At 29.9% G+C, this 22,114-nt stretch overlaps 2 protein-coding genes across 4 annotated transcripts in view; one reads left to right on the top strand and one right to left on the bottom strand.

Moving 5' to 3' along the window:
- The window catches only part of LOC130441857 (uncharacterized), a 112,164-nt gene extending 106,931 nt beyond the window's left edge, over positions 1-5,233 (bottom strand). The window contains exons 1-2 of one of the 2 annotated variants that reach the window (XM_056775674.1): positions 5,014-5,233; positions 1,341-1,624 (exon numbers count right to left, since the gene is read on the bottom strand). In XM_056775674.1, the coding sequence (XP_056631652.1) occupies positions 1,341-1,491 (151 nt within the window). In that variant the 5' untranslated portion in view covers positions 1,492-1,624; positions 5,014-5,233. The remainder of the gene's footprint in view (positions 1-1,340; positions 1,625-5,013) is intronic. The other variant, XM_056775675.1, reaches the window with a different exon arrangement.
- A 5,745-nt stretch (positions 5,234-10,978) lies between these two features.
- Positions 10,979-21,643, top strand: LOC130441856 (peroxisomal ATPase PEX6). Of its 2 annotated transcripts, XM_056775672.1 has the most exons (10): positions 10,979-11,140; positions 11,508-12,391; positions 13,065-13,288; positions 14,049-14,436; positions 14,737-14,904; positions 16,369-16,515; positions 17,737-17,910; positions 18,297-18,426; positions 19,425-19,564; positions 19,659-21,643. In XM_056775672.1, exons 2-10 carry the CDS (start codon positions 11,533-11,535, stop codon positions 19,808-19,810), a joined length of 2,382 nt encoding a protein of 793 aa, XP_056631650.1. In that variant the 5' UTR covers positions 10,979-11,140; positions 11,508-11,532; the 3' UTR covers positions 19,811-21,643. The 2 variants fall into 2 exon arrangements, with proteins under 2 accessions (XP_056631650.1, XP_056631651.1); XM_056775673.1 differs by lacking the exons at positions 18,297-18,426; positions 19,659-21,643 and having other exon boundaries at positions 10,988-11,140; positions 19,425-19,561.
- Positions 21,644-22,114: the final 471 nt, after the last annotated feature.

Raw genomic sequence — 22,114 nt, 5'->3', positions numbered from 1 at the left:
CTTTAAATACCATGTGAGCCTTCTGTTTATTATTTTCTCGAGTAGTTTGGGTCTATGCCATCGGAAATTGATTATCTAGGTATATTTGATTGAAAATTTGTATCAAATGAGTCTTTGGATTAAGTGGTAAGTTCTGAATGAAAATGATAAGCACATCATCTGGTTCTGGGCTTGTATTTTTGAATGTTTGGAGGGCATCATCGGGTTCTTCCATGGTAATGGGGACATTCATTGGGTCATTTTCGTTTATCACTATTGCAATAGGTTTGGCTTCTTCTGTGGTTTATAACACAACCTAACCTAACCTAACCTAACCTAAACCAACCTAACCTATCCTAACCTAACATGACCCATAAATTACTAAATTTTCATTTTGTCTATTGATTTTTCGTGAAAATAATGCATTTGCATACTTTTCCATAGAATATGTCAATCATCATGACTTTTCACACACAGATAGATTTTGATGAGATCTTTCGAATTAAGTTATCCATGGTTCGATATATGTTAGGCTTCCTGAGATAATGGCGACTTCCGGTATCTCCGCATAAAATGGATATGTTAAATCGATTTCCCATAATAACAATGGTCTTTGTAAAGAGTTTCATGATAATCGTTGTGGGATGGTTTACATACTTGTGCCCAAATTTTGTCTTCAGGAGTAAAACCGTAAATAGTGAGCCAATAGTGATATTTTTACTTTCATTGTTTTCTTGTATATAATGAAAATCTATAATTTCATGCAATTTATCTGTCAAGGTTACTTTTTGCATGCAAGTTTAGTAACCTAGGCCTTAATGATAAAAATAATTATTGAGAGTATGAACGAAGCCACTTCGTACCTAGTACAAGGAAAAACCGAGAGACCCGTTTCCTGCAGGCAGTAACTTTTATAAACCATATACATCAGATACAACATATAAATATTTGAATTGGTATCAGTTTTTACAAATAAAAAGCTAGGCCAGTTCAAAGAGAAAAGCATAAATTAGTTTATCTGTAAATCTTATTTCTCATAGGTGTACTAACCATTAGATTCTATAAAATTTAAGTATGTAGCGTGTATAGAGATTATCAGGTTTAATAGTTTCAACGGTCATTAACATTTTGCCATTTTGCCACATAATCATATTTAGGCTAAGTCAAATAGGTTTGCAAATCATTCCAACATTCTCAGATCACATAAGTTCAAAATTTATAACCTAAACAGAATACAACCTGGATAACCTTTCAATTTTCTCCTCTTCCACTGCAAACCCAAAGGTTATATATTCTGTAGAATGTTCACAAAATCTTTAAATTAGACAACGAAGTGAATATTTTTTCAAACAATATCTTACCTTCAACATGATTACCCACTACATCCTTGGAACCCTCTTCTGAGAGTTTTATCTCCTTCTTATCTTCAACAATATTCTCACTTTCTCCTTCTTGATGTTCTTTAGTTTCATTTTCTACTGGGACAGTATCTTTACTGGTATTACAGCCCATTTTACCTCAGGAATATCGACGAAAATGTACTGTTCTAACTATCACTACACTTTAGTTATAACATCCTCCGCATTTACTTAGGGTAAAGTGAAAACAAGAAACTGTTATTGAAAATGTCTTAGAGTAAAAAAAGCTGTAATGAACAATGAATTTCTAACTATATGAAATAGAATCAATGCCTACCTAAAATCTGAATCTATAGTTACTGTTTAAATAACAAACCAGCCAAAAAAAAATCATGAATTATTGGATATTGATGATTTGTTATTTGACGCGCAGTTATAATATTTCTCAGATAATCCCTATTATCTGGTTTTCTCTTGTATAGCGTATTTTTAAATACCGTCCGAAATAATAGTCTAATGGTGATAAATCGGGCGATCTAGTGGTCTCTTAGTTTAAAACATAACTCTCACTTAACAAAACTTTATTTAAATAATTTCGAACAGCAGCACCAAAGTATAGTGCACCATCCTGCTGAAACCCATTACCATTAACACGTTAGCGCCATCATGTTAAAAAAAAATAATGGCTGGGGACCAATGTGGAGACTTAGTACAAATGGTTAAAAAAGGTTCTTTTTAACTGTTTTTATAAAATTTATGTATTAAATTTTATTTTTCATAATCAAGAATTAACGTTTTTGGCCTCTCGTATCGAAGTGGAGAAACAAGCCAGTACTTGTGGAATTTTGTTGGTAGGGAATAATCTACAGGCGTTTGCAAAGTGGCTCGCGTAGTGTTCGTATCTTTGATGTTATAAAAGATTTATCGTGAGTGAAAATAATGTCAGATGTAAAGGAACAAGCACATTTGCAAATAATGTTGGACATGACATTTTGGACGAAGAGGAGCCTTTCAGTACAGATGAAACAGTCACTAAAACACACAAAAGGAGATAAATTGCAATATAAAAATACCCATTTTAGTGTATCTTTCAGTAAGTTTCCTAGTTTTACTATATTAGTAAGTATTATAAATAATATGTATTTTTTATTTAGCTTTTGATAACTACAAGGCGTAACCGGACTTGATGCAAAAAATAATGCTGTGACATGAAAAATATTTCCTTATACGACCTCTCGTGTCTGAGTACATTTTATAAATTATACATTCGAACATTATATATTTTCAATATCCATGTAGTGTGTTTGACAGAATAAATAATTCTACACTACTATCTGAAGGCCAGGGGCGTCTCACGCCCTATGGTTAACAATTCGTAACTTTTACAAGGACAACCTGTACAATCTAAAGATAGCAAAAATGAATTTTTCAATCGATTTTTCAACAAAAATGTACTCTTTGTTTAATTTCAATTTATGGTTAAATCGTTGTACATACCCACCAACTAAATTATTACCCACTATTCCTGCTTAGACATTAACACAAAATCGATATTGATTCTTTGTTTGAATTGTACCGTGAGGATTTTCATCTAACCATAAATGTAAATTATGGGATTTAATAAAACCGTCTCATGTGAAACCAGCTCCATCAGTAAACAGTTAAATATCCTCTGTAAACTCCGGAAATATTTAGAAGTGCAAGTGATAAGTTTTAGTATAACCAACTAAATATTTCTGTATTTCATTTTTTTCTAATGTAACTAATACGATGCTCGACAGTATACAGTTCAATTAGAAATGTTTGATTGTGTTTTAATACCTCCTGTAAATATTTCCAATAAATAATAAAATTTTATGATAATTTTCTTCAAAATGTCTATTTATGGCGAACGGCTTCCTTGATTCAACGATCGAAAAATATACATATCTCTGAAACCATAAATTTTATCGAGTTAAACAAAGAGTACTTTTTTGTTAAAAAATCAATTGAAAAAGCTATCATTAGATTGTACCCTGTAAAAGTTACGGAATGTTATCCATTGGGCATGAACCGTCAGATAACAGTGTCGAATTATTTGTTCTGTTGTACACACTACATGGACATACGTAATCATCCATTAAAAATTCATATTGTTCAAATGGATAATTTAGAAAATATACTCAAATAGAAATTGAAATACAAAAAAGATGTTTTGGTGAATTCAACAAAACACGACAAGACGTGGAGAGGGTATAGTAAAACCGATAATAATTTTAAATGATAATTAAGATGTATACATCTTTCTGAACAGTTGAAACTATATTCTACAAGTTTACGTAAAAGGAACAAACGGTACCGAAAGTTAGCAGTAGAGCTGATACCAGGAACCATGCTAAAAATGCGTATTGTTTACATCAGACGGTAACAAAGAAAAAATGTCCGTCACTAAGTTCAAAGCATTGGTTATAACTAAGCTTCTAGATGAAAGTTTGACAAGACAAGAGTTAAATCTTCACAATCTCACCACATAAGTAATACTTGTGAAAAATGTTTTTAATGACCCACAAAAAATTAATCCAATAAATATAAATTATTATAAATTTTATTTGAAAACATAGTACCCTATACATTTAAACGAACACGTTGCACCTGTATGAATTTACCCAACCTAGTCTTTGTATCCGTTTGGATAGAGGTGGCTCCTATGATCAAGGATACTTGTAATCAAAAGGATAAAAATAGCGCTTAACGTGTTAATTATATTATTTTTAAACTGGATTTACTTATTACAGGAACTATAATCTAAATATATTCGTCTCTTCAAATTTCTTTTTACAAATAATAGTCTAATAAGAAACAATACCGGCTCAAATATTAACTTTCAAAGACCTTTCTATATATCTGCATCTGTCTAGAATTTGTATCAGTGCAATTTCTACAACCGTTATGATTAACTGCACATATCTAACATGAAGGCTGGAACTTGTGAAATGAGGTATGCGTCTACCTTTTAGATATGGTTTGACGAAATTCCATTTTGCAGTCGTGATCAGCTTCACATAATTCTTGTACTAGCATTACTTTCTAGCCACGAAACAATAATGTTGCAGATGGATCCTACATTATCATCCCGTTTTCCAAATTGATGTACAAGAATTTCCTATAGACTTTTGCGTAACATCCAAAGATTTATCATCTTTAATTAGTAGGATAATTGAGCCCTGCTCCAAAAAGCTTTCCAATTTTTCAAACTACAGTTTTAGTTACATATAATTATAATAAATAGGTTCCTTTAATGATAATAAGAAATAATTTATGACATTCTAACGCAAATAGCAACAGAAAAACCTCCTACTTTTTGACGAAACCAATTTTAATTTGGTGAACATTAAATGTAGTCTCAATAATTTCATTTGTATACTAATCTTTTTTATGCTAACGGCTTGAATTCTTTGAAAAAACTCTTAATCAACATTTTTCCCAATGGAAAAAGAAAGAAAGCAAAACATCAGCAACTTACGTTACTTTATGAAAACACTAATATATCAAATTTTGAATCATGAGGGATTATCTGACTTGAATTTCTCATATTTATTCGCAAAAGCAAACAACGTTAATAACCCGAATAATACCAGAACCTCAGAATAACGAAAATTTTAGAAATGCCTTTGTATAAAAACTTAATAATCTTTACGTTACAGTGATTTTCTTCTGTGAGTCACCCTGTAAATCTGATTCAACAATTTTTTTTCAACTACTTGTTACAATATTATCACTAACACACGCTTTCTAAACACACTTAACACTCGAGAGTTTTACTGAAGTTTTGTTTTTAACAGTCGAAAATCTAAAACAATCCGTAATTTTACAGTCGTAGAAAATCCGTCGCTTTCCCGGCGTGTGACCAGAAGAATATTACGCACCCTTGTTGATAGCATACAAAGGGTGTTTCTCCCTGTTTCCTGCCTTGTTCAGTTCAAAACATTCTATTAGGGCTTGCGCTTTCGCATCTAATTTTAGGCCAGTGTCATGTTCCCGATATTCAAAAAAGTGGTACCAGGCGAGCTATAGTTTAAAAAAAATTCTGGATATACTAATACATTATTGATATGTAAGAAATGTACAATTTTGAAAACATGAAACATTCATCAATGATATATTGTAATGGTATGAAAGTCAAGCATGTCATTATTAAAATTACATCCCATTTCAACGCAAACATTTAAAGAACTCGTTTCGCCTCCAATGAGAAAGGCAATTTATATATATTAAATCATTAGATAAAAATAAGTATCATTACTTATGCCATCATGGAATTTTAATCGTAATTTACCGTTCAATTATTTTAAAACAAAACATGATAACAGAATGTATAATGTAAAAAGCCAAATTTTATTCTGAACTGTAGTACATAAAATCAAATAAATAATTTTGCATTTATTATAACTGTATTACTTTATTATATAATATATAAATTAGATTTAATGTTCATTTCAGTAACTTAATTTAGATATTTGCTTATGACATCCTACTTTACCAATAATTATTTTATTTATACAGTTTCTTACACTGGTAATGGTTCTTTGAAACATTTCAATTTTTCTCATTTATTCGATATCTTTAAACAAATTTATATAACTGATTAATCAACAACATATGTAATACCTTTGATAAGAACGAGAAGATCACCTTTTTAAAACTTTTTTTCATTTTTTTTTCTTTATATATTCCTTTTTAACATTTACATATTTTTGATCATTTTAAAGTCCTTTGTCTATTGTTACAATTCAATTTTCTTCGTAATCAGGTTTTTGCTGCATAATCTATTGTTCTTCATTTCGTCCTGTCGTGCATCTGTTTGTTATTCACGTATTCCTAAACTTCTATCTTGTACAATCTGATACTCCCATCTATTTTTTGGTCTTCTTGGTGATCTTTCCTCGTTCGCTCTCCATTCTGTAATTTTCCTTATTTCCTGTAGTTTTTCCATGATTTTAATGTGTCCGTACCATCGTAATCTTTTTGCTAAAATTGTGTTTACTATATCCTCATTTTCTAATATATTCTTAATTTCATAGTGCTCCATTACTCTATACTCATTATTCCCAACTTTCACTGGTCCATGCATTCTCTTAATTAACCTCCTCTCATATATCCTTACCAGTTCTACATTCATGTTTGTTTTCTCATAATTTCTGCAGCATATGTGACTACTAGTTTTATTACAGTCTTGTAAACTCTCAATTTGGTTACTCGGCTTATTAACTTATTCTGCATTATGATTTGATAATTAATACATGCCCTATATCCTGCTTGAATTCCTTGTCTTGTTTTACGTTGTTGCTTATCATTGTACCTAATTACTTAAAGGTGTCGTCTACTTAGAAGCTGAGATTATTTTTTTTACTGTGTCTGGTTTCTGAATTTCTTTCCTCAGTTTCCATATATTCTGTCTTTTTCAGATTTATTTTTAATCCTCTCTTAAAATTTTTTCGACTGTGTCTTCAAAATTTTTTCGATACCTTGCTATTAGAATTAAATCATTAGTATATTTTATTAGTTTTGATTTATATTGATACTTCTATGGATATCATATTCTCATATTAAATGCAATATTAAACAATATCGCTGAGTTCAGTACCTTGCCTTACCCTAGCATTGATTTCAAATTCTTCAAATGTTCCTTCTTTTGTCATTACCCATTATCAAAGCTGATATTTTGTATGACTCTCATTCATACATGTTAGAGCAGCACATCTTCTAGGCATGCTTTAAACCGAGCTGTTAAATAAATGTTGTACAATTTTTACCCAAAGTTGTGGAAGATACATAAGCTTCTGTATGGTTCCTGGTCGTGGATTGTGGTAATCATGGCTTTTTGTAACTGATCCTAAGTTCTATGTGATTCAGGTCAGGCGAATCTGGATGGAAGATGAAAAACTCTTAGTGTCGATTTCTTCTAAAATCAGTTCGACGTGGCCGACGGTATGTTGGCCACCACTAGATTCACATGAAACTGTCCTCATTTCCATCCAATACAATCAACTTAATATGGCCATTAAAACAAATTTCTGCTCAGACCATAATTATATCCATTATATCCAAGATCGCGTTTCTCAATCCATTAGGTGAATGTTGGTATTGCAATACAGATTCTTCTCCTTATTGTTGAGTTCGATAAAGAAACACCTCTAGAATTTGAGTTTTCTTCTCAAGATTCTGCAGGTATTAGGTACGAGGGTTTCTACGAGTCTCATACGATTATCACTTATGGTTATTTGGGTCTTTTAGTTCTCCGTATTTATACAACAGTTCCACAGTTCCAGTTTTCTTAAATCGATTAAGCATTCTCGAAACGGCACTTTAGTTGATTTGGTAGATTCACTATCTGTATGAAGGCTCTGCAGATTTCATGAATCTCGTTTTCCGATGTTGAGAGGACTACTACAAACGTCTGCGTATGCTAGTAGTTGCGATGTCCTGGTTTTTAGTGTCCCTGTTCCATATATGTAATACTCCTTTATGATCAGTTAGTATGGGAAAAAAACGTCCCTACGTTACGTTGCCGACAATATTCAATTTTCTCTCTCATTCGAGACACTTTATTGAGACTGCGCATGCTTGAGAATGCGCAGAACTGAGCTGGAATCTCGGAGGATAGAAAAATCGTTGCCATGATCTCTTCCTTAGTCGGAACAGCTTGTACTTATAGAAATATAACATATATATGCCCCGTTCTCTTCAAACCGGCTTTACATACTATCCATTCTAATACTATATTGAACAGAGTGGTGAATAATGGATCTCCCTGTGTTGGTCTGGAAACATTTTTATATTCTTTGGTTTGCCTTTATCTTTTTATATGTTCGAATGTAATTATGGTAGTTTTTGTTCATTTGCTTTGAGTTATATAGATATATCAAGTAAATTATTAAAAAGTAGTAATAACATTGTATACTTATATAATGAAATATAACTTTGGAACCATAATTATTGTATAATTACAAAACCGTGAAATAATAGGTTCACTGCATTATGCCCAACACATTACAACTACTCTGAAGTTTTACTTACTTATAACCATAGATAATCTCATTACAATAATTTACATATAAAATAGCTGTCCAGACATGGATACTTTGTAACCCTAGCAGAATTTTATAAATACTTGGAATTTTCAAAATAAATGCTTTTTAATATTTAATTTTAAAGCATCTGCAACATACGCTAAATAGCACACATTACAGACCAATCAGAAAGAGCTTTTACCTAGCTAACACCAAATTTTATGTCAAATTTACCCGAACCCTTTAAACGCCAACGACGGCAACTTGAAAGAATTTAATTTCTGAACTGACTTTGTTTCCAAATTCTTACAATTGTATTTTAAACGATTTTATTTTGATAGTTTGTGTAGTGGTTACATTACTGTGGAAGTGACGGGAGCGTTTAAATATTTTAAAGAAATAATTGAGATTCGGTAACCACGTAATAATAGTTGTTTATTTCCTTGAACAATTTTTAAAATTGAATAGCTTAAAAATTTGCAAGAGAAAATGCACATTGACACAATTATTACTTGGTTACGTAACTCCACAAATGTAGACAAAGCCAATTTAAGATTTATTTGCATAAGTTTATTTTTAGGAAGAAGAAAACGTGTTAAATGTTAAAATCTTTTCTCAACAATGATTTGCTCAATTAGTATTTAACATATCCGCATAATATAATAAGCAAACAATTTGTTTTTAATTTTAGGGACCTCAAAAAATTCAAAACATGGAGATCGCAAGGAAATAGAGAAGTAGATTATGCATGTCAACTGAAAAAGAAATTAGCCAATGGAAATGAAAATATCTATTGAAATATAGATATAATCGAAGTAATTGTAAAGGTTTATATGAATGCTTCTAAATGTTCTTGATTTCTTCTGTTCAAATTAGTTTTTTTTAATATTTCTTACAAGATTGAGAAAAAGAAAAAAACGTCAATTTTTTATCAATATTGCAACACTTAACATCAAGAACATATATAAATATATATACATATTTACATAGGATGGTTATTCGTTAATTGGTAAGAAGTGATTCCGTGGTCGCAATATCTCTAATCCACGCAACAAATCACCCCTTTTTTTATCTCGGTTGTTTCCAAAGCCTCAATCTGCCTACTCCCTGGAATTTCACCAAGGAAATAGAAAGTATCAAGAACACTACTGACAGTAACACACTCATTGCTGGTCTTGAGCTAACTGGGGTTCTTGTCGCCTGGATCTTATAATTATAAGGGACCTGTTGGCGGGTTTTGTGGTTTTGGCGCGCCTAGGAAGTATATTATTGGCGGGAGGGATAATAAATGCACGGAGATCGGCTTCTCTGGTGTTTTAGAGGAAATGTTGTTGTTGGCCGGAGTGGCATTGGAATGAACTGGATAAAGGTGTTTCCAAGTTGCCTGCAATCTCTAGCTATCCTTGTGTTCAGATAGTTTGGACGTTTCTCTATTTCGATAGCTTCTCGAATAATCCTGAACTTGAAGGAGCGAAATGGGGCGATAGTTTTGGTTCTATTGAAATCGAGTGTGTGTCTGGTATGGACACGATGTTGGACAAGAGTGGAGGAAGATCGGAATTAGTGATAGATAAGTGCTCCCTGGCTCTGACGGAAATACGCCGATTTGTCTGGCCAATATAGGAACGGGAGCAATCTGAGCAGGGGATTTCATGCACTCCATGGTGTTCATTGGGCATTTTGTCTTTGACGAATCTGATAAGATGGGAGAGTTTCTGATTGGGTTTGAAGATTGTGCGAATACCGAGAGGTTTGAGGATTCTGCAAATTTTGTCTGTTCACCTTTGATCTAAGGAAGGTACACCCTCAGTTGATCTGTGGTGGATGCTCCTTGAAATTTCGGATTTGTTATAATCATTTTGAATCAATGTTTGCCTTCAACAAACTTATTTCAGAAGGTCGACTGGATTTGTCACTCAACGAGATGGATGGTGATACGAGTATATCAATGACAGAGTTGAGTTGGGCCGGATGATGATGGGATTGAGGGTTAAGGAAACGATTGGTATGAGGCCTTATTTTCAAAATGAAAATGTTGGCAATGACGGGAGAGAGGGAATTAAATGGGGGCACCTTTGAGTTGCTGGTAGAAATGTCCTTGAAATATGAAGTAGGTGTTGGACAAACAATGTTTGATGGGCAAAAGCCAAAGTGGGAGCATGATGGAAAGCATATCAAAGGAGGCAAATATCAATAAACCCATGGAACTGAAGAACAATTATTTAGGTGATTAGAGAAGCAAGGTAAACTCATATTTTTGAGATATTTACAAAAGTATGTATTTAAATATATATGAAAAATTGTAATAATAATAATATAAATTTTTTTAGTTGTTATTTTTATAATGAATAAAAGAATAAAATGTGGGCCTTTTGATACAGAAATCATACAGGAATCAATAAAAATGTGGCAAAGTTTAAATAAGTATGATACATTAAGTGAAAAATGTAATTTTTTGCCGCTCTGTGTAAACATATCTGAAACCAAAAAAATTTAAACCTGACGGTCAATTTTAAACAGTTACTTTATTTTGTCTATCTGCTTAAATTTGGCGGGCTCCGCATACATTTGGTGCGACTTTATGATTGACCTGGAATGTGTGCTATTTAGCGTATGCTGGCTTTTGCGCCTGTGCGTAATAGAGTGTGTGTATGAAAATAATAATCTTAACCTTATTTTCTACAATGTTTTTTTTTTCGGTAGCATTTTTTACATAACATTTAAAATCCGTTCCTCTCAGGAAGTGTAACTAGAGTAAGTGAATATTCACCCCGTTTCGTAAATTAAATCTTTTAGAATCAAATTTTACGGTGGTTAATAATAAAATGTGAAACCTTTTTGTCAATTACAATACTTTAAAGACTTAAATTAGGAGTTAGCTGCAACAGTAAACATCTTATATTAGAATTCGTTAATTTTCTCATTTTTCTTTTACATTGAAATTTATTTTTTATATATTTTGAAAAATATGTCATTCTTAACACTCAATATATTTAGAAAAATTTTAGACTGTTGCTTTCAATATGTGCGGAGACAATAAATGTTGAATATTTAAAGAAAAATTGTACACATAAAATCAATTATATTGTTATAAAATATCATTTTCCATTATTACTTTTAGGAATAAGAAAAATAAATCATTCACCATGTCCCAAGAAAAAATTGAACAGGCAAAGTTACTTTTAACCATAATAAAATTCAAGTACCAAAAATACCACCCATATTGGTTCATATTTTATATGTATGTATTGTATTTACGAACTATCAAAAGAAATGTGAAATACACTTTGACACCTATCGCAGTTGAAGATATTATAAAAATTGTAAATGTTAAAAGTCCCTTAAGAGACATAAATAATACTGTTATAGTAAACAGTGATAATATTTACAAAAGTGATAAAATTTTAAAATTATATTGCGATAAAACTAAATCAAGTAGGAATATATACCCAGTACCAAATGAAAATTGTGATAAAAACAAACTTTTCATATCCGATACTTTTTACAATAATTTATTGAATCAAAATTTCATAGGCTCTGTAAGACTATTAAACAATATTAACTGTATTAAAGTTGCTGATGAAATTAGCATATCTTTAGTATGTTCGCAACATGAAATCAGTAACTCTTTATTGGATTCTTTATTAGAGAGATATTTCAGGAAACCAAAACTAATAAGAAAATATGATATAATTGAAATTGATATTAAATACTTTGCAGAACCTTTATCTTTATTAAATAGTAGTGTAAACAGTGTACATAGTATTTTCTTGAAATGTAACAATGTTAGTTATAATAATAATTATGTTGATGGCTGTTATTACTGTGTTTGGGGCGAAACTGCAATTAAACAAAGTGTTAACATACAAAGTTTTGTACCAAAGAGAACAACAAAGTTGATAAAAAGTACTAATAAAGGTTTCAAAACATTACCCATTTGCCCTTATGGTTTACAAGAATATTTTGATGAAATTGAACTGGCCATAAAACCATTTTTAAGAAAATGTAAGTATAGTAGTCTTAATTTTTTATTTAAAATTTTTTCATTGACTTGCCGTATCTTTACAGTAACTGGAGAAGTTTTCAAAAATTAATATAATATTGAATTTAAAGTAACTGAGTTTTGTTAATCTGAATATATTTTTCCTAAAAATTGTAAAATTCAGCTGTTAAAATTTTTATTCCGTGCTTTAAAAAATATCATCTCTTAGAATTATTAGATGAATTTTTTAAATAACAAAAAAAATATTTTATTTTATATAACTGTGATTTGTTAATTTGAATATATTTTTCCAAATACTCAAAAAATTGAAAAATTCGGCTTTTAAAATTTTTATGTGTTATGATTTGAAGAATACCAGCTTATGGTATTTTTAAATTATATATACATTCAAATACCAAAAAAAATTTATTTATTATTTAAAAATATTGAGCTTCCAATTATGAAATGTCTACTTTCTGGCTAATATGTGCTAAGCTTATGATTAGTAGATGTGCTAGGCTTATGATTAGTAGATTGAAGGGATCTGATACCAAGTGATCAATTAAATTATATTTTGTTATTAAGTCCAGCTCCACCCACCACCCACATACAACATGAAATTTGATACTTTAATTTTCATTACTCTTACTCAACTTTTCATTAGTTTTGTTGGCTCAAAGCTATTCTCATTTTCAGCAAAGTTATCATTACAGCCAACGTTTCTACTGGTTGGAGATAGAGGATGTGGAGAAGACATTATTTTATCCTCCCTTGCGCCACATTTTGGCATGCATCATTACAGGATTGAAAATTACGAGTTAATGGCGAACATTTTTGCTCAAAACGAGACAAAGTTACATAATTGTTTCTTCAATGCAAAGGCAGCAGCACCATGCATAATCTCTATGCATAATTTTGAGGTGAGTGAAATTATTTCAATTAGCTTCTTTTATGGAACACTAATTTGACCACAATAAACATTCTCAACACAATATCCAAAAATATTTAGTATCAATAAGAAATAAATGTAAAAATATGTGTATGAAAGGGGACAACTAAAACTCGTGCGTGTGTTTTTACAATGTAAAAATCTGGATCTGATTTCTTTTTCGGATAATCTCATAAAATTCTCATCGAGTAAAATTGGCAAAATATTATTATTTCTAATTACAAAGAAACCCATTTAAGGATTTTCTAATATCTTAAGAACTGTTCACAGCATATCAGTCCAAAAATATATAATTATAACCTCAACATCTTTAATATCAGAAAACTAAAATTAAAATTTTTAATATTAGAAAACTAAAACTAAAATTTTAGCCTTATTCAGGTAAAATAGCTCAACCTTACAAACCTAGATTGTCTCACACTAGCCACGCATGAGGTGTTGGAGACCTAGGGATATCCTTATATCATAAATGTTGTTTCCTCAACACAACTTCCATTTTTTTGTGTTAGCATTTTATGATTTCATTTTAAATGTTGAGAAAAAAATTAATTCAGGGTGGTTTGTGTACAATTTATGATCATATTCCTGAAACCATCACATCAAACTAAAATAATTTTGCGATCTAATAACTTCATCTGATGGAACTAAAAAAATTGGAGGGGAGGAATTATTTGCTAATTTTAGATTCAGACTTAGACTTTAATCATTCTTGAAGTTTTCTCATATTTCAGAATTTTGGCAAGAACAATGATGGTCAATATGATGAACGTCTTATTGGTCATTTTTCAGATGAATTGAAATTTTTATTTGAAAATAACTCTTATCCGATTGTACTGTTTTGCTGCAGTAATCAAAAAGATATTTCTGTAAATTTAAAACACCTATTTTTACAAACTTTTGAAATAAAGACATCAACAGATATACAAAGAGAACTAAATTTAAAGTGGATTTGTGAAGAAAAAGATGAAATAACTGACCTTGATTTTCATGACTTAGCCAATAAAACTCATGGATTTGTCTTCGAAGATCTTAAAGCATTGGTTTATCATGCAGAAAAAACCTCTCGATGCTCAAATAATTGTAAAATAATCAACATGGAAAGTTTCATTGAAGCAATTGGTAAGTAGAAAATTGTGAAAAACTGTTCATTAATTTGGTAGCTTCATATCTACCAAATTAACATATAATAGTGCACTATAATACCAGAAGTAGATGATGCTTATTGTGTATTAAGCTCAGGCTTTACTGTCGTGGCACTGTCTTAACCAAACACAAGTATAAACATAATTCAACTTTATAACAAGACTTAAACTTATTATTATGCTGTAAAATGTGAAAATATCTGAATAATTTGAATGTAAAACAAATATCTGATAGTTATCCATATTGAAATTGTTTATAATTTTCTAAATATTATAGATTACATGCAAAGAAATTATAATGAAAGTATAGGAGCTCCCAAAGTACCCAAAGTGTTGTGGTCTGATGTGGGCGGTTTGAATGACGTGAAACAAGAAATAAATAAAATTATAAATTTACCACTGAAACATCCAGAAATATTCAGAAAAACAGGTTTAAAAAGATCGGGTAAGTATAAACTGCACTAATATATTTGTTTGTTCCCTTAGAATGTTTCTTAAATCATTTCCGTTTTTGTTTGTTTTCATTCCCATTGCTTTTGCAAGGTTTCTTATATTTCCACGGCCATACTACTATGAAGAGTCAAGGAGACAATAATGAAAAAGCACAACAAATAAATATGAAAAAAGTTAAATAACAGTAAATGGTCACCAGACATGATAACAGGCGTGAAATAAAGATTAATAATATTGACACAATATACTTTTTCATATATGTATGGCTAAAGGACTAGTGTTGTATGATGATAAAATCCATAAGCGCCTTTCAGTAGAAACTGCTAAACATCTAAAAAATAGATTAAATAAGAATATTTTGCCAACATAGATTGCTGAGAGTATCTTGAGATGATGGAAAATTGAACCAACTCACTATGAATAATTCAAAAAACACAAGTTTTTGATTTTTATTTACAAAAACATTTTTTTTTTTTCGAATTTTGGTGGAAACTTGCTTTCTCGTGTCCCAATAACACTATAATTTATTTGATATGAAATATTTATTTTTTTAACGTTATTTGGACTTAATTTTGAGACGCACCCTAAAAAGTTGGTGAGTTTCTGATGGTGTAAAATATATCAACATCATCTGGGTAAATTTTTTTAGAAAAGGCAAAAAACAAGAAAAACGCATCCGACTTTGTTTTAATCATTTGTACAAATAGTTTTTTATGAAAATTTCACACAATATTTTTTGCACCACCAGAAAGTAGAGTTTTCAACGAACAAAAAACTCATCGACTATTTTTAAAAATCTGATATTTAGTCGGAAGAATTTTATATTGAAAATTAGGGTGCTGCTTCAATATGAAGTCAAAAAAAGGGGGAAAATAAATATTTCATATCAAATCATTAAAGTATGTTTGGGACATAAAAAGGTAAGCTCTCACCAAATTTCGTAAAAATATGTTTTTTGTAAAAGATAAAAATAAACCAAACATTTGGTTCTTTCAATTTTTCACATAAATTTTGAGGTTATGTGGAAAAATTGTGAATACAAAAGTTTCCACTTTCTGATCACAAATCGCCCGTAAATTATTTTTCTTTACATTTTTATTATGTTCTCCTTTCCAAATGTGTTTCATCCTACTATTATTTTTTTCCACTTTTTATCATTTTGAAGGGCTTTTAGCCTGATCTAAGGAGTCCAAACAATGAAAAATACTTTGTGATCAAACAATTCTGCGCCTAATTTGGTCGAAAAGAAACAAAAACTGAAATTTTCCGAACTACTATATTAAAAATATTGAACACACAGCTTACACTACCATTACACCAACACCCACAATTACAGTGTCTCATGCGCGTTAGTAGTTGTGATTCTTAAATCTTGCAATAAAATTTATTCAATACCTGTCTACATGCTTCACACATCTAAATTGTTATTTTAAAATTCGTAAAACTTATTTTTTAGGAATTCTTTTTTTTGGACCTCCAGGCACGGGAAAAACATTGATTGCAAAAGCCGTTGCAACAGAATGTAATATATGTTTTCTTTCAGTGAAGGGTCCAGAACTGTTAAATATGTATGTAGGTCAGTCAGAAAAAAATATTAGAGAAGGTGAGACATTCTCAATAAATACTTTTCTTTCACAGATATAAATTTTCTATTTATTAATATATTACAGGGTTTTCACATTGAATCAAAACTAACACTGTTAATGTCGATAATTTATTAGTATTATACTTATATTTGTATAATTTCATTATTTTATCCCGACAAGTCTTTTAATTCTGAAAATAAAGGCTCATTATATTGTATTCAAATAGAAAGATGTAATGAGAGCTTACATTATAATGCAACCGTAATGTTTGTTGTGCTCTTATATTAAAGCTGTTTTATTAATCTTCAGCTTACATTATAGTAGCAGAGCTACTCTCCCACTCCTACAAGCTGCTTATCTAAAGCATTGTAGTACATTGTGTTTACAATGTGAAGCAAAGTAGAACTAGATGAGCTGGAGTTTTATACTCCTGCCAACAGAATCGTCAGTTTCTGCAGACTTTATTTCACAATGTGCTTCCTAGAAAGTAGTCAGTGAGGTTATGTAACTTCTTTTTACTTATAGTTATAGAATTAATACTAATACGAAAGAGAAAACTTTTTTTTATAAAGTGCCTTGACAGAATTGTCGGTTATTACACACAGAAAAAATTGCTTATTTCACATTGAAAAAAATTGAGAGAATTACAATATATAAAAAAAACTTTCATTTGAAAAGAAAGAGTAATTTAATGTTTATTCATTTATATTTATTATTAATTATACTTTTATTATATTTTTATTTGTTTTTATTTGATAACTTGTAGGCTAACCAACTAAATTTTTCTACATTTCAATTTTTTCCTAATGTTCGACAATATGCAGTTTAATTGTGTTTCTATACTTCCTGTAAATATTTTAAATAAATAATTACAATTTATGATCATTTTCTTCAGAATGTCTCTTTGTGGCAAACGTTTTCCTTGGCATGTACAACGATCTAAAAAGCTAGTAATAGTGTAGAATTATTTATTCCGTCAAACACACTACATGGACATACTAATTATCCATTAAAATATCATAATATTCGACTGCGTTATTTAGAAAATATAGTCAAATATAAGTTCTGATTTTGCAAACTTCAAACGCCCATAACTCAGAAACGAAACGAGGGGTCGTATGAATATTTTTTTTATGCCACAGCATTATTTTCACTATCTACTCACTGCCGAACATTTTGCATCAAATCCCGGAATACTCTGTATAATATTAATTATTTATTATTGAATATAATTGCAGTTTTCAAAAGAGCCCGAGAGGCATCACCTTGTATAATATTCTTCGATGAATTAGATTCCTTAGCACCCAATAGGGGAAAATCTGGTGATTCAGGCGGAGTTATGGACCGCGTGGTGTCACAACTTCTAGCTGAAATGGATGGATTGAATGATTCAGCGACAATTTTTATTATCGGTGAGTGAAAACTTTATTATGACTCATACATAACGGATTGCATTATAATTTTAGACATATAATGTGAAAGATTTCCAATAAAAGTCCAGTTAGTGTTAAATATAATATAATACAATCAGAAAGAGAAGAATTTTATATCTGAACAAAAATTGCATATTGCACTTTCAGGATAGTTAGCAAACAGATAATCATTTAGATATTTAAAAAAAGGATATTTTTTAAATGAAACTCCTGTCATCTCTCCTAATCATATAACAGAATAAAAAATTTCAAAATATTTATTGATTGATTTAAAAATTGAAGATAATAATTATTTACACATATATGACATATATTCTTGATCACCCATTTTTCACTTATATTTTGTAATTTTTTATTTATTTTAGGAGCTACTAACAGACCTGATCTAATAGATCCAGCATTATTGAGACCTGGACGTTTTGATAAATTATTATATATTGGACCTTGTATAGATGAAGCTTCAAAAATATCTGTATTAAAAGCGCTTACTAGAAAGTACGTAAATATATGGTGCATCATATGATTCCACAATTTGAAAAAAGTTTGTGCCAATTATAAAATGATAGCATTAATTTTTCAATCATCAATTAACAACTATTATTTCCAATTGATATTATTGTTATTCACAAATTCAATATTGTCATTCATTATTCATTGCTTAACTATCAGCAACAAATTCAAATATAATTTTACTTTCAGAGTAACAATTATTTTCAAATAGATGAAAAATGGTAATAAAATAAACAGAGTGAGATTAGAGTTAATTTTCTTTCCAGCCAGTTTAAATAGAAAATTTTCCAATAAACACTTGATGTATCCATCCAAGCTTCGCTCTCTAAAACATAACAAAAACGAAAACTTTGAAAAAAAAATATATTGTAATTTCCTGGGGTTTCAACTATTCATTTGATAAATCAAGGATTAACATAATCAAAGTTTATAAATTTCTACTCAAATCCACAATTACGAGTCCTATCGCAGTTTCAAAAATTGTTACATAAAAATACATGTGAGGAGGCTTTAATCTATGGCTGAATATTAACTTTGCCGGGCTGATTGGAGTTTTAAAGATTCCAAAGCAATGATATTCTCACAAATAAAAGGAGTTTTCCACAAATCAGGTATCTATTATTAATAGGTGTGCATATATTAGAAGAAAAAGAAGAGTTATTAAAATATATAAATATTGAAAAATATTATAAATATTCAATCATCAAGTTATTACAAACTTATGATATATTGATTCAGTTGTCCACACTTTTAATCTTATACACAAAATTTCTGAGATTGTAGTAGTCAATTCAGCTGGGCGAAACGTTCAGGTATGTTCCTTAATGCCCTTCCCAAATATAAAACTGCTTACATATAATTAACTTTAATTTATATAGAATAGGTACAACCAATACAAACTAAATTCAACCACACTTTAATCGACATCCAAGTGTGATTTCGAAATTTTTTCGAATTTATAATAGAAATAAAAATTGTTTCAGATTCAAATTGAGTTGTGATGTAGATCTCTCAGCAGTGGTCAAAATTTGTCCAAAAAATATAACAGGTGCTGATTTTTATGGTATTTGTTCACAAGCATGGCTTTTTGCCACAAGAAGACTCATTAAGAGAATAGAAATTGGTATGTATCTCAAATGTGTTATGGATTAATGCCAAGATAGAATGGAAGAGCTTTTCAGATATTTCAATTTATTTATATAACTACTCCATTTCAGGTGAAATATCTGCAGATTTTACAAATTCTGAAGATGTTATTGTGAATTTTGATGATTTTAAGAACGCTATGGTTAACGTTAAACCATCAATTAGTTCAGAAGATATGAAATATTTCGAAAAATTGAAATTAGAGATGAGTTTAAAGACATAAAATAATTTTCGATGGGTTAATAATTATCTATGGTGAATTCCACACTTCAAATAGTTACTCAAACCTCCAAAATGCTGGTTACTGTTTCATTTTAATATCTTTCAGTGACTCAAGCTTGTTAATTTCAAATTTAATTGTGATAAAATTTTGAACATAATTCAAAGTTGGGAAATTCTTGTATTAAATATTTCATTATTAGTGATTTAGATAGAAATAGTTACCTCCTAGCTCTCTCTATCCCATTTCGCGTTTACTGTGGTTCCGAAATATGTGTACTGTATAGTGATTAAGACAGGAGACCGGCCCCGTTCTCATCCCTACTCTGTATTGTTTGCTGGGTAAGAGGTGAGAATGGTAGACACCTGGCAAGAATATCTGATCGATTGATAGTTGATCAGTTGCTGACCGTCAAGTGTGAAATATACGAAATTATAGGAATTTAAAATTCTAAATAAGAATTTACCGAACTACAATTATTATATTCGATTGACATCTTGCAACCCTATTGCGGATCTGCGAATAAAAATAAAAAAAGTAAAAATCGCGATGGAAAAATTGAGAGTAATATGAATTTTTTTTCTTAATCATGACATGACATGATGTTTATAACGGTCAAATGATTAAATTCTGTTAAGTCTGTACTTCACTATAGTTGTTATTTGTTTTTGACAACATCAAAGTATTTTTATATAGTGAACGAAAAGGGAAGAGAAATTTTTTTACTTAAACTCACTCTTACAAATTTGAATAATATATGGGTGGTGTAGAAAAGATTATATAAAGGTGAACACTTTTTATTGGGAATTATAAAATATTTCTATTCAATTTCATAATATTGGACGAATTACTGTCATATATTATTTTTTTACCTTCAAAAATACAGTATCCTTTTAGATTGGAGACATCTTAAATTCACAACATTAAAAAGGATTTGGTGAACAAATCTAATAAAAAGATATTCATATTTTGAGCTTTTAACCAGTTTGATTATGATTTGTATTGTTTTGAGGTCTTTTCAGTTTATATCAGCTAATAATAATCTTGGATTTTTTAACTTATTCGCCCAGTATATCGATATTACTATCAAACGAGTTTTGCTAAATGTCGATGTTAACCCTATAAATAAAATACAATTAAATACAATTAAATTTCTTTTTTAATTAGCAATTCGTAAAAAGCCCAATGTTTAGAAGATTCGTCATAACGATTATTTCTACTTAGTTGACAGAAATTTTTATTCCTATAAATATTGTTGCTGACGTATTTATCATAGAAGGAAGACAACCACCATTTCTACTATAGCTGTTTTTTTAAAATCATACTTATATATTTTTTCAAGATTAAATCTAAATTTTCTCAATTTAATAATAAAAATGATGGAATATTGTATATTTAAAAAATATTAAGAAATCACAAATATAAATCTTGCTCCATTGATTGGTTAAAATTCACATTTGGCAACTAAATAACAATTTATTTAAAACTGAAAAAGCATCGAATTTACAATGGATCGAAGGGATAGACAACAATAGTGAAAAATATCCAAAATTCTGGGATTTACAAACAACAAAACTTCACATAAAAACTCATGGGAACCTGAGAGTCTTCATTCTACGATTTCATTAAACTGATTATGTTCTATTTTTAAGATTATTAAATAGATTTGTGATATATTTGAAAAACTACTTGGCTATATACATTTTAAATTATTTTTATATATACATTTCCAATAATAAATGTTTTTAAATTTTGAATAATTTTTTTATTTCATTCTTCCAAATTTTTTTCCTGTACTCATTTCATTATACATAATTCAAATATCTGAATCTTAAAATGAACATTAAAAGAATATCAATGATACAAGCTTTAGATTTTTGGAAGGAACCAAAATTACTCGAGAAACCAATAATTCTCAACTGTACTTCTTTAAAGTCTTTATCCAGGTTCGCCTGTTATTCAATGTTTCATTAAGAATATTATAATAATACCGGTACATCTTATTTTAGTCTAAGAGCTGGTCGCCACTTCGACTAAGGTACTTTCACAAGGCTGAAACTTTTTCTATATGTTATATATAGTTAAAGTAGAAAAATCAACTTCTGGCAGGGGTAGGGCGGTTGCAACGATATCCACTGTTTTTTGCATATTGCAAATTTTTTATTTAAAAAAATGTATCTTCACAAATCTGGCTTTCGAGTATTTTTTTAATTAGACAATTTTGAATATAAAAAAAAATTGCCAGATGATTTGCTCGGTTGCAAGTGTCTGTAAAATGGACCGAAAGTTGCTAAGACGGCTGGTACG

Source organism: Diorhabda sublineata, chromosome 3 (genome assembly GCF_026230105.1).
Source record: "Diorhabda sublineata isolate icDioSubl1.1 chromosome 3, icDioSubl1.1, whole genome shotgun sequence".
In the NCBI taxonomy this organism is placed as follows: domain Eukaryota; kingdom Metazoa; phylum Arthropoda; class Insecta; order Coleoptera; family Chrysomelidae; genus Diorhabda; species Diorhabda sublineata.
The sequence above is the reverse complement of the archived record's forward strand: the minus strand, read 5'-3'. Positions and strand labels throughout refer to the sequence as shown.